Genomic DNA, 16,571 nt, shown 5'->3' on the forward strand with positions numbered 1-16,571 from the left:
AATGAGCTGTAACCATCATTAAATACCCGCCATATGCCAAGAGCTATGGATTAAGTTAGTAGTATGAATTAAGTTAGTGCTAGATGGCAGGATAAGAAATGAGCTATAGGAACACAAAGAAGCAAGTAACACTGATGGGCAAATTAGAACAGAAGTTTTCATTTGAGTTATGCCATGATAACGGGCAGGATTCTTGAGGCAGCAATGGGAGGAAGCATTGTGAACAAAGATGAAGTACATAGAGTACTTGTGTGAGATGCATGGTAGTACCCACAACTAGAAAGGGTGTTTTGTAGGAGCCAAAGGGTTAAAACAAGACCTGCAGAATTTGTTGGGAGCAGCTGGTGTCCCTGGGTGGGCAAGAAACTGAGGAGATTGTTACTTGCTTTGTTTGGAACAGTCTAGGAGGAACAGAATGCTTGTTTACCCCAAATGGTTACCTTAAGTATGAAGAAAATTAAGTACTTTGTTTCCTCAGGAGAAGCAGGCATGCCTTTTGTTAACCCTGCAGGATGTAAGCAGGAGCTGGTTCAGAATAAAGTCTGTTGTCTGTTGTTCGCTAAAGTTAAGCTTCAGACCCCTGATCCCATCTGTTTCTCTCTTTCTTTCTAGTCATTCCTTAATATCCTTAGAGCTCCGTTTCATAGGAAGCAACAGTGTTGGGGACCATAGTATCTTACTCCTATAATACCAGTTATAACACAACTGGGATTCCTAGTCCTGATGCTTTCTACACTTTCCTCTTAGAAAAGGTTTCAGAGTTTGCCTCTTACTCTCCTAAAGAAATGACACAAAACACAGCTTAGGAGTTTACAGGCTGTTTACTACCCGAATAGTTAAGGAAATAATTTGCACAGGTCAGTTTTCCAGCCTGGTGTCCTTGGGGGAGAATATTCCCACTGCTGTGCCATGGCTGGGATAAGAGGGTACTAAGTATTCATCCCCGTAGCCCTGGGAATGGCTGGGTGGGAGCTGGGAGCACTCTCAATCTCTACCCCAGTGTGCATGCCATGCAATTATTTCAAGATGCAGAGAAGACTGGGAAACCCTTCACGGTTCTCACCTGTCTATTAAGCTGACTTGGTAATGCCAGGGTCACCTGGAGTAGGCATCTAGCAGTGTCGCAACCCAGTTACCTGGGATGAAGTCAGTACCCCAACAACAGCCTCCAAAAAGGCAGAGGTCAGTGGATGAGAAATAAGCACACTGTTCATAAGAGGGGCCAGCAGGACTCCCTAGCCCATGTGCTAGAAAGGAATATCAGTGATATGTTGGTAGCAGTTTCTCCACAAAGGTTAACATCAAAACCAAAGTCCAAACAGTAGACTCCCATCTGTATTTTTCTAAGTATGTTTTAATCTGATGCTTGAGGAAGGGGGACAGAAGACACTTAACTAGACATAGGGGTTTAGATTCATGCTGTTGTGACTCCTTCCTACCTCTGCTTACTGTTAGGGGCCAAGGGTAGAAAGGTGCCAGCCTAGAAGGCACTAATGTATGAGACAGTGCACTGTGGAGCAAGACATTTCTCTCTCTGCCATGCACTTGCCCATGCGCCTTTTAATCCAGAATTCTAGGGCAGCACTGCATGCTGTTTTACACAGAAGGGCAGCCAAAAAACCCATGTGTCAGCCACTGCATTGTTTTCTGCTTTAAGGCTCTTCTCTTAGATTATGCACTAACTTTCCCAAATCATTTTTTTTTTTCAGGGAATGAAATTTTCCAAATGCTGAGTGAATGGCACTGTGGGCTTGAATTAGCTGAGAGGGAAAAACTCATGGTCTGTTTCTGAAATAACTGTCAACCATCTTATAAAGTACTGTTATAGCAAAGTTTTATCATACATATGTCACACTTTTTAGAAGTAAATACATTTATCCTCAAATTAACCCAAATAATAACTATAAGGGAGGACGTTATGGAGAGAAAAATTCTAAGCATAAAGAAAGTACAAATGGAATGATAAAAAAAAGTACAAAAGAAAGGCCATTAAGACTTCAAGAAAAGGCTATCAAAAGCCTGGTTTTCTGTTTACCTAGGCTATAGTTGGGAGCTATCAAATCAGTTCCCAGCCATTACTTCTGTCACTAATGGGTCTAGGTAAAAGCTGCTCTTTGCCATCAAGAGCTCACAGGGAAAGCAAAGGGACTATAACTGTAAAAAACAGTTATTTAACATTCCAGACACTACTTTTACATGGACCAGGCCTCCTAATTCGAGCATATCCTGGTCCCTCTTTCTCAGGGGTTGACCCCTGAGACAAGCAGGTGCTTGAGGAACTGAGCTATGTGGCCGAAAACTATAGAAAAGGCAGCACTCTTTGGCTTGGTGAGACGACCAGTGGTTACATGTACCAAGATAATCTGAAGGGTTCTATCAGCTCCCAAACCAAATGCAGAGCTTCAAGTCTGTGGCCTAGAGTTCCTTGATTAGACACAGCCACACTGCCCAGCTGGCTGGAGACCACCCCAGGTGACTCAACCCGTCAGAACAGGTGTAAGCAGAAGTGGAAGAGGAAGAGAATGGAAAACCTAAGACAGGGCCTGATTGCAGACCGCCCTCAAATTGCTATGACAACCACTCACACCACTCCTTGTAGAGACCAGTCAGCTGTATACTAAAGTGCTCGGAAATCGGTGGGATGTGGCTTAGCTGTATTTTTTATGGACCCTAAAATCACTGGTCAACCCAACCATTTTACGACAAGAGAACAGCTGCTGGCCAGCTGTAATTCAGGCACTGCCATGACCCCATTTGTGATCTTGTGTGTGCCCAGGTAAAGAAATGAATGCAACCGTCTACAGTGATCGAGATTTGGGACATTTAATTATTTAATAGCTTTTAAAGAGGTTATTGCAATTGAGAAAGTAGTACTGAGCTGGGAAGAGGAAGATTAGGGAAGACAAAGAAAAGAAGAGACAAGTACCATTTTCCAAGTATAAAAGATACTATTAAAAGTGGCATGGCTGTATATTTGCATGACTACTTACTTTTAATGCAGAAACAAGACAGTACAGTTTCTACAGAGCCATTATGACACCTGCTAGAAACATGATAGAATTAAGACACTCCATCCCACCTCTGCCATAGACCATTACAATATGCGTGCACAGTGCACAAATACACACCAAAGGAAAAACCTAAGAGACTGTTAAGTCAAACTAAGGCTCTTACATAAATTAAAATGACTGCAAGAGGTCCCTTTGAAAACCACACCAACCCCTGCACCAATGCTGTCACAGTACCAAGGAAGTGAGTGGCTCAGGGGTGTGGTCCACGGGAAGCATGAAGCACATTCTGTAGGGGCACATGTTTAGCAGCTGACAAAGAAAGGTGGTGCCTGCTGGTGGTTGTGGCTTCCTGGACCTCCTCTACATACATAATGCACTGAGGACCCAAGAAATAATTTTTGCACAGCTCTACTGAAGATACTCCCTCAAAAGGAGGTGACTGCCAGTTCAGCAACTGGGCAGAAATGATTCCCTTGTCCTGAGGACCTCAGTCAGTCCCTCTGGCACACACACACACACACAAACATTAACAACCCTTGCAGCCCACAATGCACTGCAAACAGGAGAAACACACATATACACACACATACACACACTACTACCCCAGTCCTGAAGTGACAGCCAGCTAGTCACAGTTACTGTGTAGGAAGTACAGTGCTAACAAACACTTCAGACAAACTTGCTAGGAACTTGGTACTCTTGGCTCTCCCAGCTAGCATTCCCAGGGAGGGAGGCTAGAGAATACCAACCTGTAGAGGATGGATGTTCAGGAGTCCCTGAGAAGGGGAATGGAATAAAGGCAAGTTTCTCCTGATTTGTCCTAAGAACTTCCCTACCCAAATAAAAACCTCAAAAATTGATCCATTTCCCCTAGGACCTGGGTCAGGAATAGTTCACTGCTCACCACTGAGGAGAAAGGCACACAACCTGTCATCATAACAGCAGGACAGTGGCTCAACCTGGGTCAAGAGCCAACACAGGAGAGAGAAGGTTAGGAGATGGGTGCAGGGTTTGGTCCTGACCTTGCACCACCCTGAGCAAAAAGTTTTATGAAGGAATACCAGGCCCTAGGCCACAACTGATACTTACCACCAGGCTTTCCTATTCCCAAAAGTTCATCTCATCCTAAGCTGCTCCCTCAGCCAGGGCTGAGAAGTATCCACTACCAGAGGCTAAGTTGCCACAGTACCTTTGGGAGCTGAATAAAGGGGGAAGGGACAGGGAGAACACACCAAGAGAGAAAGTTTTCCTTTCTCACACGGGCTGTCACACACGATCCTCATCAGAATAAGTCAAGGCAACTCGTGATGGTGCTTTGAACATATACTCATTACATGTTAGCTTAAACGCAGTTGGGGGAGGGAATCACCACCAACTTTGGAGATACATATTTGAACTTGGGTGGGTGCTCATCCTACTCTGGTACTCAGAAAAGTATAAGACAATTTTAGAAAAGGGTCTGATTTCTGATCATCACCATCCCAGGAGAGGGGTCAGGTTTGTATCAACCACCAGAAATCCATGTTTTCTTCCTAGTCCACAGAAACAAGAATGAATCAATGGGAACATCATTTCAAACACAAATCTACAAATATGGTGATGAAATGGGACTGCAAGGCCCAGAAGAGGACCAATGGACCACTCCAACCTCTCCCTCCCCCCCACCCCCACTACCTTATGACTAAGCAAATAGACCCATCCACTCCAGGTCCTGCCTAAGAGGGAGTAATGGCCTGGTCAATCCATGTCCTAGACAAATAAAACTGGTTGCAATAAAAGTGACTTTAAGAGGAAAAACTAACCTACTCTTAATATGAGGGCATCCTTCTTAGAGTACATGTAAGACCCATCTGGGGCAACATCTATTACATAAATGCTTCCTACCAAACTAGTCAAAGAATCTGCCTGAGAGCATAAAGAAAACCTTGTGCTATCTCAGAGTCTGTACTCCAGCATTCCTAAGGACAGGTAAGAGGCGCCACACAATGATTAATGGAGTTGAAAGCAGGAGATGTTAAGAGAAGTCTATGGGTAAAACAATTCCTAGGGTAACATTGAAAACAAAGGCAAAATCATCAGGTAATGGAAATCTTCAGGGGTCTTCAAATTAAAAATCTCAAAATGGTGAAAATGAAAGAATAAGAATCCTGAGGATCAAGTTGTTATGCAGTCAACTGATGCTCCACAGAGCAACACCAGGTGTCAAAGTTGTAGGTGCTGTGTTCTGTTCCCCAAGAATCTTCTGAAGGCTGGAAGCCTCTCAGGGCTAGGAAGGGTCCAGGCTCAGCGGGGTTTTGGAGAACCATTTATCTGGCTGCCTTGGGCCACCGTGTCTGTGACGTACAAGCTGTTCAAGAAGATGGAGGACAATTCTGCTACCAGAGTCCTGTCAACAGTCTGGGCCATGCCGTAGATGGCACCCTACAAATCAATCAAGGATGCATTATTAGTGGGGATGGGCATAGGAGCAAGGATAGAGTTGTGATTCTGAATCCTTGCTTCCCATGTGCCCCCTCCTCTCCTAACACATACTCTCCATTCCCACCCTAGGCATCTTCCTATTAGAAGACACGGTAGTAAATTTTTCACAGATAGTTTGCCTAAAGGAACTATCCCATGAGATTTGCTGTAGGAAATTCCAGAGAAGACATATTTATTGCCTTTCCTGTGTCAAAATTTTCTTTTCAAATGGACATGACCACCACCTGCATTGTACAGCATTTCTTTACAGATACTCCCAACAACCCTGGGAGTGGCTAAGGCAGAGATCATCAGTTCAAATTAATGAATAAGAGGTTTATGCGTAAGGGGCAGAGGGAAGAACCGACTCAAAGTCATCTGATTCTTTTAAACCCCAGACCAACACCAGACTTCCAAAGGCAAAAAAAAAAAGAAAAAAAAGAAAAAAACTCAGTGCTCCATACCATTCCTGTTGTCTTTGCTTTAGGATTCTTCATGATTTGGGTGACAGATTCCCGAACGTCCTTGAGGAACTGTATGGCTACCCGCTTCCGGGCATGCACTAATGTGATGCAGAAATGAATACTATGAGAGAAGAGGGAGATAAACAAAGAGGTGTGAACCTTGGAAAAGGAGAAAACATTCTAAGATAAAGCATCCCTAAATACAGGAATTCACTGGTTGTGAATTTCCAACAAGTGTACTCATCCAAGTGATTCCCAGTCCTGGGAATCTGGGCTCTCAAGTTCTCAATCCTGGGTTATCAGTTATGGGCCAGCACTGGGGCTTCTCCACAGGATCAAGACCCATAAGAGAATAAACACAGCTGCTAATTGCTATTCCTTCAAAAAGATGTCCACCAATGGGACACTTGTCTTAGATGATAAGCCCTCATGGAGATAGGGTCAGATAGCTGGAGCCTGGAAGGACTTCAAAACAAAGAAGAAACTCTTTTCTGGAGGGAGGATGGTATATAGAGAAATTGTGGAAAAAGGAAAGTCTGGAGGATTTTGAGCTAAATACTGCTTACATAACCAGTCATTGGCCTAGAGAGTATAGAAGCTAAATCAGAGTGGGATTAAAAACCTCATGACTGGGCGGGCCACAGTGGCTCAGCAGGCAGAGTTCTCGCCTGCCATGTGGAGACCCGGGTTCGATTCCCAGTGCCTGACCAAGAAAAAAGAACACCTCATGATCATCACTGGTTTCAGGAAGCTGTCACCTAACTTCACCTTGACATTCAAAGACTTTAAAGCTAAGCTAATTGCCTTGTTCTCCAGGTTGCAAGACATAAATCCTACATATGCCACAGATGCCGCTAAAATGCTAGGTTCTAGAAGTTAAAATCTATCCTTTAGGTTATACTGCTATCTAAGTTCTTCAAGAGTCATGGAGCAAACAAACAAAAGAGGCTTCTTCAAGCTTACCTCGGTGGAAACTGTAAATTGTTCAAGTGCCACCCCTTAGCAGTCATCATGTTAAACAATCGGTAGATGTCAAATTCACGGGAGCCCAGAGCAATGACTGATAACTGGGGATTCCCCAAAATATAGATGCCTTTGATGTTTTCCAGTCTTAAAAAAGAAACAAAAAAACGGAGGGTAGGGGTGGGGTGGAGATTTAGTCACATATATACCTCTTGTCATCATCTCTTTAATCATTCAAAGTCTTCCTTGTAAAACAATCCAACCTTGTGAGAATTAGGTTTCTCACCTTGTAAAATAAGGAGGCTAAAATGGGATCAGAGGTTGGTTCTTTTTAGAGAGGTATGTGCTATAATCACAGCTGGAATATTAAAAATATTCTAAGGCCCAATCCCTACCCAAAACTAATGACAGAATCACTGGCTCCTAACTTATCTGCACTACCCCCAAACTCTGACATGCCCCCAGGGTACCCGAGGCATAAACAGCTCTCCAGTTCTAAAACGTCACATATATAATCCTTAAAGTAAGATATGGTCCAGTGGTTATCAACGGATGGGTGTATCAGAACCACCTGAGGACATTTTTCAAATGAGACAATCAAATGAGCTTATTGACCCCCTTTCCTTCATTCTCAAAAGATTCCAAAAGCACCTCCAAAATCCGAGTGACACAGAAAGAGAGGCAAGTGATGTATTAACAGAGATGTTAAATAAAGCACACAGCCAATTCTAGCCTTTACTTGACCCCAGATTTCATCACTCTCCCTTCTTTTCCCATTCCTTCACCATTCCCGCCCCGCCCTGGGCCCCAACCCCATTCTTTTCTTATTTCAGTGGTTCTCCAACTGTGATTCCTAGACCAGCAGTCACAAGATCTCCTAGAACTCCTAGAAATGCAAATCCTTAGATGCCATCCCAGGTCAACTATAACAGAAATTCAAGAATGGGGCCCAGCAACCTATGTTTTAACAAGCTCTCCAGCTTGTTACCCACTGTATACTAGCAGTTGGTAAGAGGTGCCAGTTTAGACATCTTTAGAAACAAGATGACCTACAAATGAAGCCCTGATCTCAGTGGCCTTTGGCTCTAATAACCTCCAAAGTCACAGAATAAGGGAGCTTATCTTCCCAGTATATCACCAGAGTTCTGAGCTGCTGCCCTAAATCTTTGGACTCAGGAGATGACAAATGGGTCAAGGTCAAGGGTGCTTGGCCAGGTAGATACCTAGAACCTACTAGTAGAAAAAGTGAGAGACAAGGCAGAAGCCCAATCTTCCATACATACTCTGATTTGAGGAAGTGAGAAGTTTTGATGATCTGTTTGGTAGCGTCAACATAGCCACTCTCACCAAAGTGCATCAAGGTGGCCCAACAGGCTGCAATAATGCCACCTGGCCGTGAGCCTGCCATGGTTGGGGATGCGTAGATGCCACCCGGCCAGTCTGTAGTAACGAAGTACTGATAGTTTCTGTACTTTTTCTCACTGTATAACACCACTGAGGAGCCTTTGGGAGCATAGCCATACTGAAGGGGAAAAAGCAGACAGGTGAAAGTAGAGTTCTACCTAGCATACCTTGTCACAGAACTTTTACCAAACAAAGTTTCTATAGAATATTTCCCACAAACTTTAGAGTGAGTATCCGAGTAACTCAGAATGTTAAATGGTAGAAGGGGCTTAACAGATGGAGTTTAAATTCTCTATTTTAGAAATGAGGAATCTGTGGCCCAGAAAAGAACAGACTTGCCCAGTCCATGGGTCCACTTCCTCTCTCATCTAGCACATAATTTCCTTTAGTTAACATTTTGCAGGGATGATGTGTCAGGATGGAAACAAGGAAAGTATGGAATTTCGGTAACATGGCGCAACTAAAAGCACAGTGACCCCCCACTTTCCATCTTTTTTAGCTTACGATTATATTTCCTTTTTAAGAACATTTTGGTGCTCAGAATCTAAAAGCTACTTAATCCATCTTTAAAATAAACTATGTGATTGATTTCCTTATACACAATGTGCCCTCCTAATGATCTCTCACTGATGCTAAAATGGAATTAATTTCATCCCTACACCATCCAGGGATGTGCGGCAAGGACAAAGGACTCAAGAGCTGTCTGACTGGTAAGGCAAAAATAGACTGTGACTGAAAATTTACTTTCAATCACTTAGGGCTTGAAGAGTAGCTCTTAGCTGTACTCTAGTTTAAAACATGCTCTGAAACTGCAACCAGATCAAGATAAACATTTCTGAGGCTGCTAATACGTCTGCCATGTATGAATAGTTTCCAGAGAGTTCTTGACTAATCTTGACTTTGTCTCAGACCACTGCAGTGGCGGATACACAGACATTCCAAACATTACAAGCTAAGAGTTCTTGAGCATATAGGTTCTCCTGCCCTCTTCCCAAAGGACCCTTCCATTAATTTACTTTTCTCACCTAAGTTCTGGAGCCCCAGGAACATAGGAGTCCTAGCATTAACCCCATAAGGAACTCCACTGTCAACCTTCACATCCATCCTTCCTCCACCCCAATAATCTCAAGACTTCAGGGGACTTTTTCACAAGGGCCACTATGCTAGTAGTCAGTAAATACAGAAACTCTCTTAGCTAACGTGAGATAAAGGTAAAAGATTCCTTTTTAGTACTGCCTGTCACCTCTACCTCCTGTTCTGATCACTTAATCAACTTTCCTGGTGAAAGCAAAGGGTCAGAGATTTCATTTTATATTACGGGAGGATGCTAATGCTTTAGTCAGTTCATTTTGTCTCTAATATTCAAAATGGACTGGCAGCTTTGGTGAACATTTGGTCTCATCCTTTGCTCACCTTATGAGTATCAGCTGAAATACTCGTCACACCTTTTACCCGGAAATCAAATGGTTGCTCCAGGGGATATCCTGCTTTCTCCATAAAGACAATGAGGAAACCTCCCAGACAAGCATCTACATGAAGAGGTATTTTGTATTTGACAGCCAGCTAGTTAGAAAAAAAAAAAAAAGAAAACAGACCATAATAGAATTTCATTTATAATACCATAACAAAAAACTGGGTGGAAAAACAGTCTATAAACAGGTTATTTTTTTCTGTTTCACATGTTCAAAAAAAAAAAAAAAAAAACTGGCTACTTTTGACATTACTAATAAAGCTCACTTTGCAAATGTATTTAGCCTTCAAAATAATCTGAAATGCGGTATCTATTTTAAGTTAAACATGCATGACCTCAAACTCATTGCAAAATCAAGTAGAAATGAATAGAGCTCTGATTTAGATGCCTCTGGAGGGAGTAAAGGTTGGGTTTTAGTAACTGGGGGTGGGGAGGATGGCTCTGGGGCAGCATGGTGAATTCCACCCTCCAGCGCCATGCTCCTAAGTACAAATTCTGCTGATCTGCATAGAAATCCAATTGAAACCAAGGCCTCTTCCTTGTATTATCCCTCCCCCAGAGTAGAAGTTCATGACTCTGAGAAGTGGACAAATACCCACAGGGCTGATGAGAGCGCTTTATCACAACCACTTCAACCCTAAAATCAAAACCGCTTTGCTTCTATTTACCAATACCGCAGCATGAGATTCTATTTTTAAATCTCAATGTGATTGTCAGAAGTAGGCCATATCTCCCATGTACCTTGGCCACTTCAGGGACAGGATCTATCACACCATGAGCAAACTGCGGGACAGAACAGACGAGCATGGCAGTGTTCCTGGAGATTGCTCTTCTCATTGCCTAGAGATTTAAAGTTTACAGGAAAATGAGAATCCACATCAGAATCACTCTTCCCTTCTGCTGCCAAGAGCAATCTAGGCCACAGCTTAGAGTTCCAGATTTTCTAGTGCCACTTCCTTCACCTCTCCAACCTGGGAGAGGACTGCCTCCCCACCATGGAGGAAGAACACAAATAAGGCCAGTTGGGACCATTCAGGGAAAATATTCTGAGAGTACAATACAAGTTCAGCAAAATCAGTGCGGGAGCAAAAACAATGAACACTGGGCAGGGAGGCAAAGAACCAAATACGACTCCCAACCCCACAACCTACAGGCAGTGAAACCTTGAATAAGTCACTTAACTTCACCCAGTCTGTTTCCTCATCTGTGAGCTGCAAAGGCCCTATGGTGATCCTGATAGCACTCGAAAAACTCAAAAGTTCTTCCATGCAATTATAAGGCATAAAAAATAATTACTATTATAAAGACGATGGAACTAATTCAAGCTAATCAAAACCACAGTGAGAGCCTTGGGGCAAGTTAGTCCTTGCTCATTCTGTAAATAGAAAAGAAAGGAAAATGATGGTTTTGAAAGCAAAACCCAGGCCTTTAAAAGACGAAGTTAGCGACTAGATCTTGTCCCTATTAAAACCCACTAATCTGTGCAAAGACTGAGGTTGCCACCACCTACCACTGGTGACTGCATTCAGTATTCTGGCTACTACGATTAAAGGCCTATAGAGCCCACATGAGCATGACCCTGGAAAAGGCCCGCCGAGCTGATGCACTGTCTGCTTCTCACAGCCCCAGAGAGGACAGCCCCAGAGAGGACAACTCACCCGAACATCCACCTCCATCATTTTGTTCAGTGGAACATGAACAATCTTCATCCCCAAATAATGGGCTGCTTTGTCAAATGCAGCATGGGCACTTTGGGGGGCCACACTAGAGGACAGGAAGAACAATGAAATTCAGACCAAAATAGGATTTAAGAAAGAATATTGTTAGCAGCTAACTTAAATCACTAGGAATAGATTACCGATTTTTTTCCCCTCAAATTTATTTACAGTGTTCATATTGTTTTATTTTTCTTTATAAACAGAAACAAAAAAGAAGTTAACTGATTTTCCACAGATATCTTCAGCCTACTACTTAGAACAACAGACAAAAGAACTTGGAAGTACTTCCACATCAAGAGATCCAAAGGGGAAATTATTAAGAGACAGAAAACTTGGATCAACTCAATATAAGATGGAGCTTTCTAATGGCTGGCTAGGCAGGGATGTGTGCCCCCAGGGGAAGTGAGCTTCCTGATATGATACATGTCTAAGTAGAAAATTTAGAGCTTGGCAGGGACATTAGCTGCAGTCAAACATCCAATCAGTGGTGCCTTCCCAAATTATTCCACTCTTATAATTAACCTGTTCCTTGAAAGGGGGGGGGGGGGGGGGGGGGGGAATACTGAATATGTACACAAGCACCAGAAATTTACGTATAAATTAAATTTATACTTTATATGTAAAAGCTGATTTATTCTCTTAGACTAAGTATAAATCATAACATCAGACCACATGCAACAAAATTCCTTAATCACTGATTTACGGGAAAAACATTAATCCAACGGATTAGTATAAACATGCTATACAAGAATGACTAGAGAACAAAATGAAACCAAACATAAAAAATTATGCCCATGGGGTGGCAATATGGAAAAATCTCAAAAAGATGTTCTAATTTCCCTTCCATAAAACAGGCCTCAGGTTGAAATTTTCCTAGACAGCCCCCAAGGCTGGTCTATTATTATAAACTTACACTAAGTTAAGAAGGGTGGAGACTTTTCTTCAGACTACTAATAATTAACAGTAAATATCACAGGATTCAAAGATAAAGTTCTCCAATGCTTCCACTTCTGGAAAAAAGGACAATATCCGCAGCCCACTAATAAACTGGGGAAATGGACCTTTAAAATAACTGGCTGGACCATTTCAAATTTTACTTAATGTGGAAAGATAAGGGTTGAGGAGGCAGGACAAGGGCAAAGCACACTGCAAAACAGATGGTCAGGTTCAGTTTGATTCAGCAGTACTACAAACCAGAAATCAGGGGGAGGGGAGGGGGGTACGTACATTTCAGGATTTTTGATTCCGTTCTCTATGGCCAGGTCCCGATAAGCTTTGCAAGCCATCAGTATGCTTTCTGTCCCCCCAGAAGTCACCTATAATAAAGAAGAGATGCCATCCGTGGAAGGAGCCAGGGGCAGATATCAGCAAGCACTTTCTGCCCTGATCTGGAAGATGTTTAATGCTGTAACAGATAAGATCTTGGATGGGTACTTCCAGGCAAATGCTACTATGTATTCCAGGAAGAAAAACTGGCTTTGTTGGCTACATCCAAACATGGTTAAAAGAAAGGGTATAAAACATTAAATAACAACAAGTAGAAACTATTTTCCCAGCTCAGCACTGTCCAGGTAAATGCACACTTCTGTACAATCCATTTACATCTCAGTCTAAGAACATTTGCAGATAGAAGATGGCATTTTATTCCATTCAGAAGCATCAGGATTATTGGCTTTGATTTTAAAATTGTCAATACGTTTTTAAAAATATGAAACTGTGAAGTTATCCATAATTCATTAGATCAAAAGGGAAAGTCAGACATTCCAAAGGGAACTGGTAGTTTTGAAAAGTTTAAAGGACAGATAAGCAGAATTTCTACTCAGAATTTTGTTATCTTATCTGAAACCAAAACAAAAATCATACTTATCTGAAATCAAAACAAAAATCAAATTAAAAATTAATTTACTTTTTAAATTAAGTAAAATGTTTTCCTGAAGCTAAGCCTGGAGTCTCTGATACAAGCTAATTTCCTTATCAACATTCAAACAAAATGATTCATTCTATTTCCTCACTGGACTATAAACTCACAAAACTGGGGACTGGTCTGGTCATCACAGTATTAGTATCTGACAATCACTCCACTGAAATTTCTTAATGCCAACTTGCTACTCAATAAACCATGACCAACATAGGCATGTCATGCCCATCTGCTATCTTTCATAGTGTCTGGGAAAATGAGTAATTTCAAAACAAATAAAAAAACACAGCACTGACAAGATAGACAGTTTTTTAGCTTTTGATCTCTGAAGATTCATATAATCTTAGATAGCAGCTAGGTTTTCATTTTACAGGTGAGAAAACTGAGCTCCTGAGAGCTGAAAGCAATTCACCCAATGTTGTACATTAGCATCTGTTGTTAAGAAGTAAAAAAAAATGTCTACATTTGGGTATTTAGTGTCGCTTAATATTAGATGGAATGAGAGGGAGTGATTACTGAAAGCTCTCAAAATAATATCCGCAAATAAGACAAAATAACTACAAAGTCCCAGTGGTCAGGAGTTATATGGAAGATAAGCTGAGAAAAGTTAAGTCGTTTTTTTGACTCAGGAAGTCTTCATGAAACATGTGACTGTCATCCACAAAGCAATGCCTTTAACTTGGGCACTTGCTTTGCAAGTCTCTACAGTTCTAAGCTGGTAAAGATGAAGTGCTCACAATTGAGGTCAGCTCTGCAAATCAGCAGCATGTCCTGTGGTCTGGCACCAAACCCCAGAATGTCACATGAGGAGCCAAACCAGCTGTGAAGACAGTCAGGGAGAACTCAGCAACGCCCAGTCTGCAGCACTATCAGTCTCTCACTAAGGTCAGAAGATGACCTAAGCAAAATTTTCCAACCCCCTCGTCACCCACTTCACATGCCCTGTTTTTAGTCCAATAACTTAATCAAATCTATACCATTATTTGTAGACAAATACCAGGGTACTTTTATCTGTAAAAGCAGGAATACCTAAATTCTATTCTAATTTTTATTTTGGACTGCAAATTCTCTTTTTAAATATGCTGCTACTCTCCCACATCTCTCCATCCCCTAAAGTAATATACCAAAGAAAAATAGAAATTCATGAAGTAAGATGATGGAGATCTCAATAACTACTTATGGTATTTAACTTCTTTGAATTTTTATAAAAATTGAAGATATGACACATTTCAGAAAACAAGAGTACAATATAACCTACTTCGAAAATTTTATTTTGATGCTTTTTGGACCTGATGACCTTTGCAGAGCATTTTACCTGGCAACCCAGTTTCTTGTAGTGTATGAAGTTGCCTCTCATTCACCGTCACTGAGACAAATGAAGTTGACAGGAAAAAGTAATTTAACGTGAAAGAATAAAGAACAAAGACTGCTCAGCCATCTGTCTTTGTGTTCTTGCTTTGCACCTCTGAACCTTTTCTTCACCAAAAGCAGCTCATCAAGAGAAAGGGGAAGAGGGGGTAGGAGTGAGGAGAGGGAAAATGGAAGAGAGGTGGGCAGAGAGAGAGAAAGAGAAAGTGCGGAAAAAAGAGGACTTCAAATAAGCCTAGAGCTTAATAGTTTATCCTTTAAAAGTTTATCGGAAGAGACTCCGAGTCTTAACATTCTATCCTGCTCCTGATTCCTGAAATATCCACTAAAAAAGATCATAATAGGACAGGCATGATGTAAATGCAGCACAGTAAAATACACTTAGGGTTAGACTTTGTGCTAGTTTTGAAAGTATCATGTATCCCAGAAAGGCCATGCATTAATCCTGATCCAATCTTGCAAGAGCCGCCATTTCTTTTCATCTTATCCAGCACTGCAGGCTGGAAACCTGATTGGATTATCACTCAGGGCGTACCTCGCCCTATTGTGGGTGTGACTTTTGATTAGTTGGCGATGTGACTCCACCCATTCCAGGAGGGTCTTGATTAGTTTACTGGAATCCTTTAAAAAAGGAAACATTTTGGAGATACCTCAGAAATGACAGAGTCTAGAGAAAGGTCAGAAACCTGAGCTGACAGAGAGAGGGCCAACAGAAACTTGAGAGCAGAGCTGACACAGATACCAACATTTGGAGAACAGAGACACAGATGTTTGGAGATGCTTGGAGCCCAGCAGATGCTGCCATGAGATGTAAAGCAAGCCAGAACCTGAAGAGAGCCAAGGGAAGCCAAGAGATGAAAGCCATCCCCGAAGAAGCAAAGTGAGGAATCCCCACAGGAACAGAGGTTTAAAATGATGGAGTCCAACTCAAATCAATAGGCCAAGCCTATGATACAATATTGAGGCTTGCTCTTGTGGAGCTTACATATGTAATGGAGATGCTTCGCCTACCTAGGAGTTACTTTCAGTGGACCTCTTTTCTTGCTCAGATGTGGCATCTCTCTCTCTCTAAGCCCAACTCTGCAAGTGAAATCATTGCCCTGTCCCCTATGTGAGACAAGACAGCCAGGGGTGAAAATCTCCCTGGTGGTATGGGAAATGATTCCCAGGGATGAGTCTGACCCTGCCACTGTAGGATCAACAATGCAATCCTGAGGAAAAGAAGTATAACAAATAAGGTATCAGTAGCTGAGAAAGGGCAAACAGAGTTTGCTGCCCCTATCCAGAGTTGAGAGGCTACTCTGGAGGTCACTCCTACATAAGCTTCAGTTAGACATTGCTATCTACTCTAACCAAAACCATTCCGGCCAATCCCTCTAGGGCATTATATAAGATTCTACAAAGGTTCCATGCACTAGGGCAACTTCCCAGAAACCTACAACTTCCAGATGGGTCCCCGGACCAGATAAACCCTGAAATGCAGAGGGGTCAGCCTCTCGGAACATCAACTAGTTCCATTTCCCACCTCATATTATCAATGGCCCCTTCCAACATGAAAAAGTTAAAGTGGGCATAGCCTAAATATCCCTAAAGAGTGGAGAAAGATCAAAGGTGATGGTGGATTATAACAGAGAAGGTAGGGCTTAACAAATCAGTATGATTGCTGAATCATTATATTTATATTTCTTTTAGTCTCCAGTATCTTAGAGCAGCTGGAAGTAAAAACCTAAAATTGTGGAACTGTAACCTATACCAAATTCTGAAATCTGTTCTATAATTGTTATGATGTGCTTT

At 42.0% G+C, this 16,571-nt stretch overlaps 1 protein-coding gene across 2 annotated transcripts in view; it reads right to left on the reverse strand.

Annotated features, from left to right (window-relative positions):
- Positions 1-2,969: 2,969 nt before the first annotated feature.
- SGPL1 (sphingosine-1-phosphate lyase 1) overlaps positions 2,970-16,571 on the reverse strand; it is a 106,835-nt gene continuing 93,233 nt past the window's right edge. For both annotated transcript variants that reach the window (XM_077125011.1, XM_077125010.1), the window contains 8 exons: positions 12,719-12,807; positions 11,432-11,537; positions 10,515-10,613; positions 9,716-9,865; positions 8,182-8,420; positions 6,899-7,045; positions 5,936-6,056; positions 2,970-5,432 (listed from right to left, as the gene is read on the reverse strand). In XM_077125011.1, the coding sequence (XP_076981126.1) occupies positions 5,295-5,432; positions 5,936-6,056; positions 6,899-7,045; positions 8,182-8,420; positions 9,716-9,865; positions 10,515-10,613; positions 11,432-11,537; positions 12,719-12,807 (1,089 nt within the window). In that variant the 3' untranslated portion in view covers positions 2,970-5,294. The remainder of the gene's footprint in view (positions 5,433-5,935; positions 6,057-6,898; positions 7,046-8,181; positions 8,421-9,715; positions 9,866-10,514; positions 10,614-11,431; positions 11,538-12,718; positions 12,808-16,571) is intronic.

The sequence above is a fragment of the Tamandua tetradactyla genome, chromosome 13 (assembly GCF_023851605.1).
Source record: "Tamandua tetradactyla isolate mTamTet1 chromosome 13, mTamTet1.pri, whole genome shotgun sequence".
NCBI lineage: Eukaryota > Metazoa > Chordata > Mammalia > Pilosa > Myrmecophagidae > Tamandua > Tamandua tetradactyla.